We start from the raw sequence: 19,433 nt of genomic DNA, 5'->3' as shown, positions 1-19,433 counted from the left end.
TATTTATTTATTTTTTTTTTTTTTTGGTTAAATGATGAAATGTCTTTTTTCAATTTTATTTTAAGGGATCCAACCATAATAATAATGTGTGATTAGTGACCGTTAATCGATAATTATTCAGAAATCGTGAAATGCCGGGGCACTCTCAACACGACACGCAAGAATGGCACAATTACACAGACAAACACTTTGAGCCCTGAAGATGATCTCAATAAAGATCGAAACATAGCACGATAAAGAAAATGTTTTTCTGAAACCTACCAGACCGCATCTCAAGATTTCTGAATAATAATAATAAGAAGAAATGAATACAACTTATGTTAAAGAAGTTTTAAAATAAATTATTATAAAATTTACTCTAAAAACATAATACAATGAACGTAATATTTATAATTGTTAATATTTTTTAATTAAGTGTAAAAGAATGAGATAACGTTACTCTCTTTTTCAATATATTTAAATCGCTAAATCAAACATTTCAATATATAATGTGTGGTGATTAGACTCTCAACACGACACGCATTAATGGCACAATTACACAGAAGACAAACGCTTTGAGCCCTGAAGATGATCTCAATAAAGTTCGAAACATACACGATAAAGAAAATGTTTTTCTGAAACCTACATCACACCAGACCGCATCTCACGATTTCTGAATAATTATAATATATAATTTTGCACAATATTTATGATCTTAATAAAATTGTATATTTTTGCTAAATTATAAATTAACTTGTTTAGGAAATTAGTAAAAAAATGTAATTATATTTTGAACTGTTACGTTAACTTAGACGTAGTTCATTTTTTTATTTTTTGCCTTAGTCATTTAATATCTTTTCTCAGTTTTATTTTAAAGGGACCCAATTGGAACAATAATAATAAACAGATAAACGGGCAAAATAGGCCTGGAAACATTAACAAAAAAGCGTTTTACAAAGAATCGGGATTATGTTTTATGTTATTGAATGTGAAAAAGGTTGCCAGGTTGAGTTTTGAAATGGGCGTCCTTGTAACGGGGCGTTGAAATCGGCGAGCGTCTCTGTCGATCTCGATTTGTTTTGCCGTCGGTCTCAACTCTCAGGTCTGAGGAGTGAGGAGTGAGGAATGCCTCGGGAACCCGTAGCCCGCACCTCCGGCTCTCTTTTTATCCCAGGTCGCGTTTTTCCCCTTTTCCGCCCTGCGACGCCCGTTTTCGAGGAGGACGCAGCCATTTCATCGGACGTGTTATGAATATTACCTCGAAAGGATTTTACGAACCAAGGCCGATTTTAGAACAGGTTCGTTTTGTTATTTTCAAATTACACCAACTAAATAATAAACACTCCTCGGGCGAACCTAACCTTTAATACAAACCGAAAAAATGAAACCTCACCGAGAAGGGATTATTTATTATTTCTTATTACTCAAATACAATTTCATTATTAATTATTATTATTAAAAATCAAGCTACAAACATAAACACAAATGTTCCATCTTTTTATTTTATTTTACCCGTCCGCCTCGACCAATATTTACTACGTTCACATTCTACCCTATTCTGTACGATGTCGCCTTTTCGAACAAATTTTTAACTATTTTTCATTGTATAATATTTTTTATTGCGTTTTAACCAATTTCGTACGTTTTGGAGAAAACTGGCAGCCCGTGGTGTCCCGACAACGCAAAACCACCTTGAAATGAGTGTTCTCATTTCCGAGAAACGTGATTACACCCTCTTGTTTTCCTCACACGAGATCTATTATTGTTTATCTTTTGAACAAAATTCTACTTTTTTGTTGAAATTGTCATACCGATTAGACATCAAACCATTCAAGCATTTACTATATTTTTGTAAACGTAATTCTCAACTAAAGTAAAATAACATATATAATTACATATTAATCGAATAATCCAATTGATTTGATATTAACAGGAGAATTTAGTCACTGATCTGTTACAACATCCTGAAGCGGTTGTTTCGAAAATTGATGTTTTGCTCGAAACATATGGTTTCTTGAGTACCATTCATAAGGTGTGCTCTTCTCACCAAACCCAAATATAATCCATCATATAATGCAAGAAAACATCGAATTAGCTTTTCGGAATGTATCAGTGATCTCCGTTATTTTCTTCTCATATTGTTGATTTTTTAAAAATTTAATTGAATGTTTTTCCAGGTATACACTTGATTCTTTATCAACAATTACCAAATTTGTTTTCAATAGAACAAATTAGGCATTTAAATTGGATTAAATAAATAAAAAAATGATATTATTTGAAATGAGGTCATTCACATTTCCAAGGAATGTGTTCACAATCTCTTGTTTTCTGGCCCTGAAGATGCAAAAGACAATCTTCAATCAACTGTTTGATCTCGATCAAAAGAGAGTACAGATTTATCTAGTAGGTTTGTTCCATCACAAGTTCATAATGCTCAAACCAACATTCAACATATAATAAAAGAAAACATAATATCGAATATGTTTTGAAATTTATCAATGAACTCCGTTGTTTTCCTTTCGTATTGTTGATTTAAAAAAAAAATTGAATTTCACATTTTTTTTTCAGGTCGACAGTGAATTTCTTTATCAGTATTTGTTTATAATAGACCAAATTGGGCATTTAAATTGAATTAAATTAAAAATATCTTGATAACACGTTGAAATGAGGTTTTCCCATTTCAAGGAATGTGATCACACCATCTTGTTTTCTTCACTCGAGATCTATTATTGTTTATCTTTTGAACAAAATGTGACTTTTTTTGAAATTGTACCGGTTCGACACCAAACCACTTTTAAGCTTTTACTATATTTCTGTAAACCTAATTCTCAACTACAGGAAAATAACAAATATATATAATTTCATATTAATTGAGTAATCCAGTTGATTTGATGTTAACTGGAGAATTTTGCTCACTGATCTGTTTCAACATCCTGGAGCGGTTGTTTTGAAAGTTGATGTTTTGCTTGAAACATATGGTTTCTTGAGTACCATTCATAAGGTGTGCTCTTTTCAAACCAATATACATCCGTCACATAATGCAAGAGAGCATATCAAATTGGTTTTTTGGAATGTATCGGTGATTTCCGTTATTTTCATTTCATTTTTACTTGAATATTTTTCCAGGTATACACTGGATTCTTTATCAACAATTACCAAATTTGTTTTCAATAGAACAAATTAGGCATTTAAATTGGATTAAATTTAAAAAAATCTTGATATTATTTGAAATGAGGTCATTCACATTTCCAAGGAATGTGTTCACACTCTCTTGTTTTCTGGCCCTGGAGATGCAAAACACATCTACATACGTCCCTTCTTTTCTTTCAATCAACTGGACTGATCTTGATCAAAAGAGGATAAAAATTTATCCAATAGATTTGTTCCAGCACAAGTTCATAATGCTCAAACCAACATTCAACATACAGGGTGTCCCAGTTCCTTCTGACGAAACTCAGAGAATCGATTCTACTCTTCGTTTGGAGCAAAAAATGCTCAGGGGAAAATTTTCAGAAAGTTCTCTATTTTGAAGATATTCGTCAATTTAGGTTATTCAACTTTTCACTACCTTACCACATAAAAACGCTTACAACTTCAAAAAGGTTGAGACTACAACAAATCCAATTACACCATTCGAAAGAACGCTAAATTTGCTGTAAGATACTTCTTTGCAATAATCTGAATGACATAAAATGTTAGCCAATATCAGTTGGAACATGCCAAAATTACAAAATTTAAAATTTTGGAAATGATTGCACGTTTTACTGAGGTTACAAAAAATACCTACAACTTGTCAAATTTTACAAAAACGTTTTTAAATAACGTTCAAATACAGTTGAAAAATGACAATTGAATGTTCGAAAACGTGAGCTAAGGTAAATTTGAAGGGGGGGGGGTAGAAATTCAGAAAGAAACATTGTATAATGAAAGAAAACATAATATCGAATATGTTTTGAAATTTATCACTGAACTCCGTTGTTTTCCTTTCGTATTGTTGACTTAAAAAAAAAAATTGAATTTCACTTTTTTTTTCAGGTCGACAGTGAATTTCTTTATCAGTATTTGTTTATAATAGACCAAATTGGGCATTTAAATTGAATTAAATTAAAAATATCTTGATAACGTGTTAAAATGAGGTTTTCCCATTTCAAGGAATGTGATCATACCATTTTGTATTCTTCACTTGACATCTATTGTTATTGTTTATCTTTTGAACAAAATCCGACTTTTTTTGAAATTGTACCAGTTCGACACCAAACCACATTTAAGCTTTTACTACATTTTTGTAAACCTAATTCTCAACTTCAGGAAAATAACAAATATATATAATTACATGTTAATCGAATAATCCAACTGATTTGATGTTAACTGGAGAATTTTTCTCACTGATCTGTTTCAACATCCTGGAGCGGTTGTTTCTAAAGTTGATGTTTTGCTTGAAACATATGGTTTCTTGAGTACCATTCATAAGGTGTGCTCTTTTCGAACCAACATACATACGTTACATAATGCAAGAGAACATATCAAATTGTTTTTTTTTTTTGGAATGTATCGGTGATTTCCGTTATTTTCAATTCATTTTTATTTGAATATTTTTTCAGGTATACACTGGATTTCTTTACCAACAATTAGCAAATTTGTTTTCAATAGGCCAAATTAGGCGTTTAAATTAAATTAAATTAAAATTTCTTTATATTTTTTTGAAATGAGGTCATTCACATTTCCAAGGAATGTGTTCACACTCTTGTTTTCTTGCCCTGAAGATGCAAAAGACATTTACACACATCCCTTCTTTTCTTCAATCAACTGGACTGATCTTGATCAAAAGAGGATAAAAATTTATCCAATAGATTTGTTCCATCACAAGTTCATAATGTGTGCTCAAACCAACTTTCAATGTATAATGAAAAAAAAACATAATATCGAATATATTTTGAAATTTATCAATGAACTCCTTTGGTTTTTTCTCGTATTGTTGATTTTTTTTTTTTTTTTAAATTGAATTTCACATTTTTTTCAGGTCGACAGTGAACTTCTTTATTAGTATTTGTTTATAATGTGATCACACCATCTTGTTTTCTTCACTCGAGATCTATTATTTGAACAAAATCTGACTTTTTTTGAAATTGTACCGGTTCGACACCAAACCACATTTAAGCTCTTACTATATTTCTGTAATCCTAATTCTCAACTACAGGAAAATAACAGATATATATAATTACATATTAATCGAGTTTTCCAATTGGTTTGATGTTTGGATTTTGGCACTGGATGTTGGAGAATTTTGCTCACTGATCAGTTTCAACATCCTGGAGAGGTTGTTTCTAAGTTGATGTTTTGCTTAAAACATATGGTCTCTTGAGTACCATTCATAAGGTATGCTCTTTTCAAACCAACATACATCTGTCACATACTGCAAGAGAACATATCAAATGAGTTTTTTTAAATGTATCGGTGATTTCTGTTATTTTCATTTCATTTTTATTTGAATATTTTTTCAGGTATACACTGGATTTCTTTATCAACAATTAGAAAATTTGTTTTCAATAGACCAAATTAGGCGTTTAAATTTCTTGATATTTTTTGAAATGAGGTCATTCACATTTCCAAGGAATCTGATCACACTCTCTTGTTTTCTGGCCCTGAAGGTGCCAAATACATTGAAGCATGCCAATCTCTCGATCAAAAGAGAGTACAGATTTATCTAGTAGGCTTGTTCCATCACAAGTTCACAATGTGTGCTCTGCTCAAACCAAAATTCAACATATAATGAAAGAAAGCATAATATTGAATGTGTTTTGAAATTTACCAGTGAGCTCCATTGTTTTCCTCTCGTATTGTTGATTTTTTAAATTGAATTTCAAAGTTTTTCAGGTTGATACTGAATTTCTTTATCATTGTTTGTTTACAATAGACAAAATTGGGCATTTAAATTGAATTGAATTTAAATATATATTAAATACCTTGATAACACATACAAATGAGGTCTTCACATGGCAAGGAATGAGATTTCACTTTCTTGATTTCTGGCCCTGAAGATTCCAAAGACATCAAAGCATATCCCATCTTTTCTTTGATCATTTGTTTGTTCTTGATCAAAAGAGAGTAAAGATTTATCTGTTAGGCTTGTTCCATCACAATTAATCAGAGTTGCTCTGGTCAAATCAACATGCGTCATATATATGCTGTTTAGTGACTGTTAATTAATGATTATTTGGAGATCGTGAGATGTGGTCTGGTATGAGTAGGTTTAGAAAAACATTTTCTTTATCGTGCCAACGTTTGATCTTTATTGAGATCAAAACATTGACACAATACAGAAAATGTTTTTCTAAACCTTTGTCATACCAGACCGCATCTCACGATCTCCAAATAAATCACCCATCATGTAATGCAACAAGTTATCGAATTTGTGTTTCCAAATTTATCACTCTGTTGTTTTTCTCTTGTATTGTTGATTTTCGATTGGATCTCGCCTTTTTTTCAGCTCTACACTGGCTGAATTAAATTAAAAATATCTTGAAAACACATTGAAATGATGTCTTCATATTTCAAAGAATGTGATCACTTCCTTGTTTCCTGGCCCGGAAGATGCTAAAGACAACGAAGCACACGCCTTCTTTTCTCTGATCAACTGGTTTGATCTTCATCAGAGAGTAAAGATTTAACTAATAGGTTTATTCCGTCACAATTCATAAGGCGTGCTCTGCTCAAACCATCATCCATCATATAATGCAAGAAAACATATTGAATTTGTGTTTCAAAATTGATCAGTCATCTCTGTTATTTTTCTCTCGTATTGTTGATTTTCGATTGAATTTTACCTTTTTCAATTCTCCTGGATTTCTTTATCAGCATTTGTTTGTAATAGACCAAATTGGGCATTTAGATTGATTTAAATTTAAAATAACTTGGCAACATATTGAAATGAGGTCGTTCACATTTCCAAGGAACTGTTTTTTCTCCCATTCTTGCATACATAGTAGTTCTTGAGGTGGTATTTGCCGATTGCCGCCGAACATTTGCCAAGTCTCGAGATACTCGTCTCGACATTCAATTGTATACACTCATTTGGGGTTTGTACAGCTCTCTAGTTTGTATGGAAATGAATACATATTTGCCAAGTGCTGTGTGAATCCTCAACCACTACCAATCGCAATGGACAACAGTGAAACTGTCATTGCTGCAGTTATTGTTTTGTGTAGCCGGTACAAACAAAGTCCACAAATCAGTCATAGAGTATTGTTTTAAACTTCCAAGTTCCTTTGGGTTGTTCTAATAGCATACGTATTTTCTCAAAAAGAATTTTCCTTTAAAAGTTTAGGACAACTTATACACGCATGCCCAAAGAGCCTATTTCTGAACATATGTGTATCTCTCAGAATCACTTGCCTTATTTTGTACAGAGATTGGTTGCAAAGGGTGTGGTTTGCTTGTAATCACAAACTGCTTTACAAAAAACTTTGGGAATGAAACTTTTGTGTAACGAGCTATCCAGATCTCGGTTGAATATTTTTTTTTTATAAAATGCTCCTTTTTCAGAGCTTTTAACCCTTTTTTTTCCATTCATTAGTGACTGTCTAGCCATTTCTCTGTATTAATTGCCAAAAAGACTCATTTCTGAGTAGGCTATACTCTTTACAATTTCCTTTAAGAAAGTGAATTTTATTTAAGATGTCAGATATTAAATAGTGATCCAGAGGCATGGTTCTGTCTACTAATTTTAAAAGTAAGCTGAGGCTTTTGTTTGTAATTAAACTATTTTGTACAAAACCACTATAAGACGCTATGTAATGTTTCAGTTCCAAAATTGCCAAATTCTTAAAATGATGATCTACAAAGACCTTTTTGGGTATAATACAAAAGAAAAGTTAGGCAAATATAACTTTAAACACTGATTGATTTGTTTTGGAGTATTCTAACTGATAAATTATGTAGGGTAGAGGCGGAAGATAACCAGTTTCCTAACTAAAATTTTTCTTTTGATGTCTTTTGTTTCAAAATGTTCAGTCGGTTTGCTATTTTATGTTTTAGCTCAAAAATGGCTGAATTGATTCCACAGCCCGGTTGCGGAAATCCATTATCGTCAGCCAATATTGTTAAAGAAGGATGGCTCTATAAGAGAGGTATATATTTTAAATCTTATTATGTTAGTTGTATTTGAATGGACTAATATTTAAAATTAAACAAATTCTAGGTGAACATATTAAAAACTGGAGATCGAGGTATTTCCTTTTACTAGACGATGGTTCTCTTATGGGTTACAAGAACAAACCGGACATCCCTTCGGATCCTCTTAATAATTTCACAGTCAAGGGTAGTCAGGTGATGAGGGCAGACCGTCCTAAACCGTATACGTTTATTATAAGAGGACTGCAGTGGACAACAGTCATTGAGCGTACTTTCCATGTTGAAAGTGAGAGGGAGAGGTGATGTCTTAAAAGATAGAAATTTATACTATGGACAATTTTTGACGTATTTTTAATTTTTCACAGAGAAGAATGGGTAGATGCAATTCAACGAGTTTCGAACAAACTTTCCGAACCTGCTGATGTTGAGATGAGAGTAGATGGTTACAACCCAGTTCAAGATCGAGGCTTCGAAGATTTAACTATTCCAACTGTTGAAGAATTGAGTGTTAAGTTTTCTGAACAAGGGACCTCGAATAGTAAGGGCTCTGGGAAAAAGAAAGTTGTAAGTTTAGGTTAAAAGTGATTAATTATAACATTGAATTCAAATTAATTTTTTTTGTATTCTCCAGACGCTCACAAATTTTGAGTTTTTGAAAGTACTCGGAAAAGGAACTTTTGGGAAAGTTATTCTTTGCCGAGAAAAAGCCACCGGAAGGCTTTATGCTATTAAAATTTTGAAAAAAGAAGTCATCATTCAAAAAGATGAAGTATCTCACACACTGACTGAAAATCGGGTTCTCCGAAATACAAATCACCCTTTTTTAATTGTAAGTTATCAGTTATCTATATTTATTTATTTTTTTATTATGTTTTATAATAAAAGAACTTAAAATGTACATCACTAATTGTTGCAGTCTTTGAAATATTCGTTCCAAACTGCTGACCGCCTCTGTTTTGTCATGGAGTACGTTAATGGTGGTGAATTATTTTTCCATTTGTCACGTGATAGAATATTTTCTGAAGACAGGACTCGGTTCTACGGTGCAGAAATCATTTCTGCCCTTGGATATTTACATGCAAATGGAATAATTTATCGTGACCTAAAAGTATAAAAATTGATTATTTTGTTTTGACTTTATAGTGAAGCGGTTGACTTTGATTTGTCTTTTTGTTTCTAGTTGGAAAATCTCCTTTTAGACAAAGATGGTCATATTAAAATTGCTGACTTCGGCCTTTGTAAAGAAGATATCAAATATGGGAGCACAACAAAGACATTTTGTGGAACCCCTGAATATCTCGCTCCCGAGGTACAAACTGTGAGGAAAATTTAAAAGTATAAATGTCATATCATATTGATATATTCAAGGTCCTTGAAGACAACGATTATGGGAGAGCTGTAGACTGGTGGGGTGTCGGCGTTGTTATGTATGAAATGATGGTCGGAAGGCTTCCGTTTTACAATAAAGATCATGATGTTTTATTTACTCTTATAATAATGGAAGAGGTAGGGAATTTCACCATTTGATACGATCACAGAAAAAATTAATTGAAAATTTTAGGTCAAATTCCCCAGAACGTTATCTAGTGAAGCTAAAGACCTTTTGGCTGGACTCCTTGTAAAAAATCCTCACATGAGATTGGGAGGTGGCCCTGAAGATGCCAAAGACATCAAAGCACATCCCTTCTTTTCTTCGATAAACTGGACTGATCTTGATCAAAAGAGGGTAAGGATTGATCTAATAGGTTTGTTCCATCATGCATGAAAAACCATCAAAAAACACGCGGGCGCATGCGCAGTTGAGTTTTAGCTACAAACCCAACTCAGACTGTCAGTCAGCTAACCCATTTCAAGACTGGTTTGTCTCTTCAAGAATTTGACTAGGGACTGGCAGTCTGAGCATACGCAGATGTTTCCCAGCTCTTTTGCTCTCGTCAAATCGCAAAGTTCTTACTTATCTAGGGACCGGATTTATATGAAAAATAAAGTATAAAATATGTACCTTTTTTTAAACATATTTTGCTGCATATGCAAGTAAAAAAAAACAAAACAAAATATGTTAAAAAACAAAAACAAAAAACAAACATTTAGTTAAGCATTTTTAAAAAGAATTTAACATAAGTTGACAAATGTGTAAAAATGGAGAATGAATATAACAAGGTAATAAAATAGAAAATAAACCTTTAATTTTCAAATTTCTTTTAAATAACACATTTTTAAATTTTTGTAAATAAAAATGTATCTTTTTCTACTATTTCTAGTGCTTATTCTAAAATTCTAAAAATAATTATGGAGTAATTTAAGTGTAATTATATTTTGTATATTACTTCTACAAAAGAAAAATTTTTATTCAAAGAAAAATAAAATATACAAAAATGGCTCAATATAAATATATAAAATATATCATACGCCATAACAAAGGAACAACAATTACATGGTTTCACTAATTTCGTGGTCCACTTGACCAATCAATACATGACAATTAATTAAGGTTTTTAATTGAGATGAAAAAAAAGTTAATGGCACGAGAGGGATTCGAACCCATGACCTTCGGCTAGATACGCCGCTGCTCTACCACCTGAGCTATCGTGACCTCGATCCACTCAGACATCAACTCCCAATCTCAACCCCACCTTTTGAGTTTTCCCTCCTTTTGCCATTTTTCAAATGTCGTGGCGACAATTGAAATGGCGACGGAGAGCTTTAGTGAAGTACTTCATTTTTAAATCATGGCATTGAAATGAAAAATGGCAAAAGGAGGGAAAACTCAAAAGGTGGGGTTGAGATGGGGAGTTGACGTCCGAGTGGATCGAGGTCAAGATAGCTTAGGTGGTAGAGCAGCGGCGTATCTAGCCGAAGGTCGTGGGTTCGAATCCCTCTCGTGCCATTAACTTTTTTTCATCTCAACTAAAAACCTTGATTAATTGTCAATTACATGAGTATTAAATACAACTGTACATAAAGTTGGAACAAAAATGAAATGATATAAATATATTAAAATATAAATGTAAAATATGTACATTTTAAATATATACAAACCTATACAGGGTGGTCAGCTCATCCTGTTAAAAAAAAATTCAGTGGCAGTACATCCAAAGTGGAGCAGAAAGCTGTAAATCTTATGGTTTTGTGTGATTCCATTCAAAAATTAATATTTTGTTGAGTAATTATTCAGAAATCGTGAGATGCGGTCTGGTGTGATGTAGGTTTCAGAAAAACATTTTCTTTATCGTGCCAACGTTTCTATCTTTATTGACATCATCTTCAGGGCTCAAAGTGTTTGTCTTCTGTGTAATGTGTGTGAAATGTTGGCACGATAAAGAAAATGTCTGAAACCTACATCACACCAGACCGAATCTCACGATTTCTGAATAATTATCGATTAACGGTCACTAATCACCACACATTTTGTTTAGTGTTTATTTAAGAAAAACACTTTTATTTAAATAAAACCTGAATTTTCTCTACTTTAACATAACTTTTCCCAACTTTTGACCCCATTTTTAGATTAGTACTAAATTTTCTTTTAAAATTAGTCCATTTTCAATCTAATAATAATAACTTACCAAATAACTGCACAAATGTCATGAAGTTTGTGAAATGGTAATTTTTGGATCTGTTTCTTTAAACTGCAGCTCCCTTACATTACATTTTTAAAAATATCAAACTAGCTAAAAACTTCAACTTGGTTTTTGAGCTTTCCAACAGTTTATTCTAAACCTCGATTATTTAGAATTTTTTTTGGGTAATTTCTGGTGGAACTTGGAAAAGATGTCTGAGATATATCCTGGGAATTAAATGCATGTATGTATAAGCAAATACATTCTAAAGTAATTTATTGTCAAAGAAACAAACTGTTCTTCAGAATAAAAATCTTTTTGAGCTAGTTTGACATTTTTAAAAATGTAATGTAAGGGAGGTTTAAAGAAGTTGATCCAAAATTACAATTTCGCGAATTTCAAGATGTTTGTGCAGTTATTTTGAAGGTGGAGTAGCGATTTTTAGGACAAAAGTAGGAGTCCAGGAACGAAAGGGGACATCGGTGGCCGCAACGGTTTAAGTGTTGACACAGAGCTCATCACTGCCTCAGGCTTGAATCCATCATTCGAACCGCACATATTTACAAATGGCCTTTTTTTTCCCAAAAACACTGGCACACCGAGGGTTCATAACTCTCTCTCTCTCAAAAAAAAAGCATTGTACTCCACTTTAGATGTACTACCACCAATTTTTTTTTTTTTTACATGATGAGCTGATTACCTTGTATAATTATATATAAACCATAAGAAAAGTCATTAATATTCAACCAATTATGTAATTGCATTTTTCTCCATATAATAGTTATTAGTCCAAGATGTAAAATACATAAGATTATCCTTACATAATTAATTGATATATAAAAAATGCGTTTTTATTTTATAGAATTTGTTTGGCTCTAGGAGACTTTTTTTATATAGGAAAATTGAAAAATATAAATCATTTCAAATAAAATCAAAAATTAAAATGTTTCTTTCTTTAAATTCTGCAGTCTCTGAACCATTTACTTTAAGCAGTCTTGAAATGTTATTCTAATACAAAAATAATATATGAAAATATCACACAAATTGAAATTGTCCGTAAAAGGAGGCTAAAGGGAGGGACAATTGACTGATTAAATCTAAGGTTTTTGAAAGGCAAATTCTGGCAGAAGTCCGAGATTGGAAAAAAGCGTTCTGTCAGATGATCCATGATCAGTCATGTTCGTGCATGCACAGTCATAAATCACGGATTAGTTGGCAACTGGTTTGTGATTGTGTGTTGGAACAAACCTAACATAAAATATTTTTTTTATTAATAATCTCATCGAATTAAATAATGTGGATCCGTTGAAATTTTTTCTAGATCCAGCCTCCGTTCAAGCCTCATGTCACTTCCGAAACAGACACGTCTTACTTTGATTCCGAGTTCACTGGAGAGTCGGTTGAGCTGACTCCGCCAGAAAATGCCGCAGGTTATTTGAACAGCATAGCTGAGGAAAATGACCCGACACAGCCTTATTTTCCCCAGTTCAGCTTTCAGTGTGTTGGTTCTACTTCGACAGCTAAAAGCTTTAGCACTGGGTCACTTGTTCATAATTAAGTACGTATTTTTATTAGTTGTAAATAGGTTATTTCACTAATGACTTGCTGCAGGAAAAATAAAAAAATATAAAAATATAAAAAAAAAAGAAAAAAAAGAAAATATATCAAATATTAGCAATAACATAACATAACTGACTGAAGCATTGTTATTGTAAAAAAATATATTTGGGCATATAAAAAAAAGTTTATATGTAATGAAATATATTTTTTTAAAACATAGTCATTTTGTAGGGGAAAAAAATGAACAACTAAAATATTTCTTATAGATTATTTTGTTATATCACAGGTGTTTAAAAATTAATTGTATCATTGAATGATAAATTGTAACCCCATCTTAATTTTATTTTATTAGGCCTAATTTTTGTATTTTTTACAAAGTCTAATTGTTAATTATATATTTGAAAATTGATCGTAAAGTTTCGCAAAATACAATAACCACTTTTATCTGTTAAATGATATCTGTTGTTAATGGTAAAATTGATTGGTTTATGGCTAACAAAAATGTAGTAAGCCTTAAAAAAATTTATATATATATGAAAAAAAACTACTGTTTTCTTTAAAAAGTACAAAAAAAATTAAAAAAATGCAAAGTATAATAATTGGTAGTGACTACTCTTTTCTTTCTTTGTGGTACTCACCACCTGATTAAATTAATCCGGATTAACTGAATCAGTAAAAGAAATTGTGGAAAAACTTCATCAAAGGAAAGTCATAACTTTGTAAAAAATTATAGCTCAAATTGATTGCTATTAGGCTGTCCAGAAAATTATAAAAAGTTATTTTACAGACTGCCGGTGGTACATATCATGTGCTTATTCCAATACACACTTAAGCACATAACCTATAAGACAGTCATGTTAAAGCTCAGTTGTTTATGTTCTATTTTTCATAGTTCACTGTTCATAATTTTTTTTTTAAATATAAAACTAAAAGATTAACTAGATGAACGATAGAAAACGGTAGAAATTATATTGTTTTAAATTATCCAAAGCGTGTGTTCCAGTTAATTTTTCAAAATTGACAGCATTAACATGATTATTACAATGTCATTCTGATACATATATACATATTATACATTATAGTTGTTTCTAAATATATAATAAGCAAAATTAATTTTCTGGCAGCCTAAATTTCTTGGGACTTGTTTGTTTCCATTGATAGTGAATACATACATTTTCTAGACTTACAAGCCTCTGAAATTCCTAGGCGCTTCCAAATAGCACTAGGTCAATTTATATAGAAATCCTAGGCAACGGAGCAATTGTTCGCATGGATATCCTTATATTTTCTATACAATAATTCTTATAATGAATCATGTTTGTTTTTCAAAGACAAGAGTTCAAATGTAAAAAAGTACGAGAGTGGCAAACGCTCTGAAACTTAGTTTTGTAAATAGCCTGGTACTTCCTGACATTTTTTCACCCCCTTGTGAATGTAATTGGGTATTTTTATTTTAAACAGTTGAACAGTTTGTTGATTTTAATCGTCCTTTATTGCCCCTCAAGTCAGGTTTTTATTAATTCAATTTATAAACAGAGATGTTTATAAGAGGAATATAAAAGAAAAATATCAATAAAATATAGTATAGTCATAAATAAAACTGAAATGAATAATATATCTCAATATCAAGTAATATACATTTATAAGTACAAAATAATTGTTAAATATCAACGAAATGCTTTAGAATCACAAAAGGCCTTAATTTTTTGCCAGTAAAAAAATCAGTTGTATTAATCGTGAATGGTACGACATGCAGTTAATGTTAATTTAACAATGTTATCTAGTCAAATTTTTCTTTTTCAGTACTAGGGCAGGGTGATTTCAGTAATAGGTGGATTAAATTTAAACATGACTGATTGATTTTTAATCGATTAACAAGTGATTCTGAATAGCTAGTAGATGGTGAAATTTGGAGGTATTCTTTATTGGCTATTGTTTCTTTATACGAGAAAAATAATAATTCTCATTAAATAGTTTCTTCAATAATTATAATTTAGAATATACAAAATATTATAATCAACTTGGCAGGTTTTTGTAAAATATTAATGTAAATATTTATTATAAAAAAGATATTAATATGGTGGCAATAAATATTATATATTTGGTTAAATCTGTTGCCATTGTTTATGTACGGCTTTTTTATAGCTATAATATACAAGGAAAGCTAAAAGTTTTCCCTAAAGTTTAATGAAAATTAGTTTCTTCCACTGGTTAAAATATATAAATAACATAAATTCATACTTTTCTGTGATGTTTATGTTAGTGGCCCTTAAACAGATTTTTACTACACAAAACATTTTATGGTGCTGTGTTTAATTAAAGAATTTTTTTTCTACTTTATGTTAGTCGCTTGAAACATGCATTTAAATGAGTTTGCAAAACTGGTTACTGACAAATTAAGAACGTGTAATGAAATGAAATGCTTTATCCTTCCCACATATCTGTTGTAAAAGAGCTGTGAAGTAATGAAAAGTAATATATAGTTGTAATTTGCACTTACAAGCTATTTTAATTTTGTTCCTCATTGTTTAGACAGTTATATACGTTAAACTAACTTGTATTTGTAAATAAACCCAAAATAATAATGTTTGTATTTTTTCTGTTCTTATTGACCTGTTTTGCCATTTCACAAATTAGTATTTTGGTGGAAATAATAATTGACATGAGAAGGAGGTACATTGGTGTTTTGTTGTTTAACAAAAATGTTTTTATTATTATTATTTTTTTAAAAGAGGGTTTGCAACAGCAGAGGTCATATCAACCCTCAGAGAACTGATTTTTGGAAAAGCCTCTTTGTAAGTGTCAGGTTCAAGTGCAGGGCCGCTGGATTCGAACCTGGGCCCTTTACCTCACAGTGATGAGCGCCATGTCAATGCTTAAACCGTTGCGGCCACCAACCCCCCCATCCAGTATTATTCCCAAGTATTTTTACTTGAAACCACATTTAATCTTGGAGAGTCATATGCATCATTTTTATTACTAATTATTCATAGGTGGACCCGGAAAATATGAAATATTCGAAATGCCGAAAAAAAATTATTATACGTTTCGAATTTATCAGTTTTCCAAGTGAAAACAACAGTGGGTAGTTATTTATTTAGTGAATGTATGAATGAAATTTAAAAAAATTCAGAATGGCCAGACACGATCAGACTGCTTCGACGTATTTGATAAATGGAAATTTCTTTACTGTTTTGATGAGAAATTACCTTCTACAATATCGTCTTAAAAACCGCCAGAGAAATTATAAAATTGGTATTATTCTACGTCCTTGAAGATTATGCAATATAATTAAAGAGAGAACAGAGAGGTCAAAAACCAATATGACACCATATGAATAGCACCGCAGTTTATGTTCTGAAGATGACCTGAATAAAGGTCGAAACGTCGGCAAAAAAATGGAAAAGGTGTTTTTCTAAACTGCCTCATTCTCGACTGCTCCTCAAGACTTCAGTAAATTTCTATATTGAATTATAGAGGAATTAACTTCTACAATAACTTCCCAGATAAATTATTATAAATATTGATATTATTCTACGTCATTGACGATTACACAATTTAATTAAAGAGTGTATAGGCAGATAGCTTCTATAAATGTAAATTTCTTTACTGAATTACAGAGAAATTAACTTTTACAATAACTTATTTAAAAATTTCCAAACAAATAAATTAATATTCTGTACCGCTTTTGACGGATAATTTTATTTGTCCGTATTTTTTTTTATTTTTAATTTTCCTTAGCAATTTACATTTTTTTTTAAATTTTTAGGCAAAGACTCAATTATTAAACGGTAAAAAAACGAGAAACTTTGGTTAATAAATAAAAATATATACAAATCAAGTTATATTACAAGTGGGCGGAATTTTTTGCCTGTCAGTGTATTTAAATTTTCTTTGTATGTTTAAACGACGCATATATGGACATTCGAAAAATTCAAACTTCTAATCTTCTTTGGATAAATGTAATTTTTTAAGAGAGAATTTAACTTATAGAATACATTTTTTAAAATTCCCAGGCAAATTATACATAAACATTATGTAAACACTGCAGAATGGAAATTACTAAAAATTGGTGTTTTGCTGTTAAAAAAATATGTTTTTATTATTATTATCTTTTAAAGAGGGTTTGCAACAGCAGAGGTAATATCAACCCTAAGGGAACTTATTTTTGAAAAACCCCTTTGTATTTCGGGTTCGAGTACAGGGCCACTGGATTCGAACCCGGGCCCTTTACCTTACAGTAATGAGCTCTGTGTCAATGCCTAAACCGTTGCAGCCACCGATGCTCCTTTTTTATTATTAAATTAATATTAATAATAATAAACATCTCTATAAATAAACCTGAAAAACACCTATAACCTATAAAATAAATAAATTTTTGTCAGATATTACTCTTGGACTGATGGGACAGGACAGATTTATAATATATAAAACATATGGCCACATGTAGGGAGCTCTTTTATACATTGGTTTAAATAAATCCTTATTTAAGCAAATGAATTAACTAGCTTGATGTTGGAGTAAGTGTGGGTGTGTTGTGATCGAGTATCAAGTACCCACAACGCACAGACACTCCAAACCCGTCTAGATTATCTAGTTTTATAAGTTTTATATATACATATTTGCAGTGTAATAGTGGGGGGGGGGGTTAGCCACTGGCATATCAGAAACCCTAGTGTTTAACTGATTGTGTGAATTTATTTATTGGCTTGAGTGATTAACTGTGTATGGGCATGGTCTGTGCGGAATGTCAAGTATTCACAGATCCGCTTAACCTATTAGGTGCACCAGTGAATGTATTTATTAGCATGAATGGAGGGGAGGATGTTACGGTGAAAATTGCCTCTCTATAACATACATATTACATAATTTTATACGAAAGGCCCAGATTTTCTAATTTATACAAGAGGGAATGTCTATTGATCACATCGAATGCATTGGACAGATCCGCAAAGAAATATTTTCCTTTTTTTTTTTTGGTGAGGGTCTGTTCGATGATACTGTTAAAAAGAACAGGTTGTCCAATGTAGAATAGCCTGTTCCTTGATTCCCTTAGGCCCTCTATACTTGGGTTGACGTGCACTCGATGCAATTTCTATGCAACTTTTGTCCCAACTCTGCTTCCTGTGCAAGTAAGCAGGCAACCTCTCATGGGTCGACATTGTTCTCGGCTCGCTTGCAACTTGAATTCGACTCACAGTGCACTGCAAAAATCGAGCGAGTTGCGTGTTTTGGGTTAGTAAAACATAAAATTTGTACAGGAGGTGGAAAAGCGTCCTGAATTGTTCAATTACACCTTGCTTATTCCAGAAAGGACACAACAAGAAGGTGTGGAATGAGGTTTTTATGAGTTGTATAAATTATTTCAAACCTTCTGTGTGTTTGAATGAACAAAAAGTAATAAAGATAATGTAATATATTTACATACATATACACATAATATACATACATAGTAAGGAGGTACATAATAAAATTCTTTTTCAACTAGCTAGATAAATTATGCTGTAGCCACTTAAAAATTAAAAACGGTTGTTAAATTTAATTTAAAATAGGCTACATACATCTCTATCATGATCACTGTGTGAGTATCCACATCTTAGCTGGTGTTTGTCTTTGTGTGATGTTTCTGAGAGTGCTATGATTTCAATGTTATGGGTGAGTATACAATTTTCTAATTCAGGCAGTTTTTTGACAATTGAGCGACAGTAGCAGCACATAACGTTACAAATATTCAAGGTTAATATACATTTGGCTAATGACACATCAGCTCTTACAGAAATTTTGGCAAGTGGATCTTTTTTTTTCTTTTGTGCAAATAATCTTATTTTTTTGTAATATACTGCTTACGTTTGGGTAATTAGCTGTGCTTAGCAGGTTGACTGACCAGGATCCTCAGGCTGAGGAGAGTCGCGGTTTGTTGTCGTTGAAGGCCAGAATTATCAGCTTAGCTAAGCAATGGGAAATTTTCTGTTTCCGTGTTGAAGTTTAGCTTCTTTGATGTATCATCAGTTTATCCTTGACTTTTTGCCGATGATTTATTATCCTCTGTTCAAAACTGATGGTTTGCAGTATGATCTCCTGAACAGTTTGCGCATTAGGGGTTTCCGTCAGCTGCTGTTTACAACCCTTGCTGGGATGTCCTGCATACTTGATGCATTTGGGTTTCTGGTTACAATTTTATGGAATATGGTAGGAAGATTGACA

General features: G+C 31.7%; 1 protein-coding gene across 1 annotated transcript; it reads left to right on the top strand.

Moving 5' to 3' along the window:
• The first annotated feature begins 985 nt into the window (after positions 1-985).
• LOC106662816 (RAC serine/threonine-protein kinase) lies at positions 986-13,315 on the top strand. Its single transcript, XM_014387187.2, has 10 exons — positions 986-1,277; positions 8,014-8,105; positions 8,177-8,408; positions 8,475-8,673; positions 8,741-8,938; positions 9,026-9,217; positions 9,290-9,418; positions 9,478-9,615; positions 9,671-9,835; positions 12,991-13,315. Exons 2-10 carry the CDS (start codon positions 8,021-8,023, stop codon positions 13,225-13,227), a joined length of 1,575 nt encoding a protein of 524 aa, XP_014242673.1. The 5' UTR covers positions 986-1,277; positions 8,014-8,020; the 3' UTR covers positions 13,228-13,315.
• The last annotated feature ends 6,118 nt before the right edge of the window (positions 13,316-19,433 follow it).

Source organism: Cimex lectularius, unplaced genomic scaffold (genome assembly GCF_000648675.2).
Source record: "Cimex lectularius strain Harlan isolate CLEC.00 unplaced genomic scaffold, Clec_2.1 scaffold84, whole genome shotgun sequence".
Taxonomy (NCBI): domain Eukaryota; kingdom Metazoa; phylum Arthropoda; class Insecta; order Hemiptera; family Cimicidae; genus Cimex; species Cimex lectularius.
This window is presented reverse-complemented; position numbering and strand designations above follow the sequence as displayed.

Excerpts from the sequence above, each read along its gene's own strand:
- LOC106662816 (XM_014387187.2), top strand. The coding sequence starts at position 8,021 with ATGGCTGAATTGATTCCACAGCCCGGTTGCGGAAATCCATTATCGTCA. Across the intron at positions 8,106-8,176 it reads AGGATGGCTCTATAAGAGAG|GTGAACATATTAAAAACTGG; the intron begins GTATATATTTTA and ends AACAAATTCTAG. Across the intron at positions 9,218-9,289 it reads TAATTTATCGTGACCTAAAA|TTGGAAAATCTCCTTTTAGA; the intron begins GTATAAAAATTG and ends TTTTGTTTCTAG.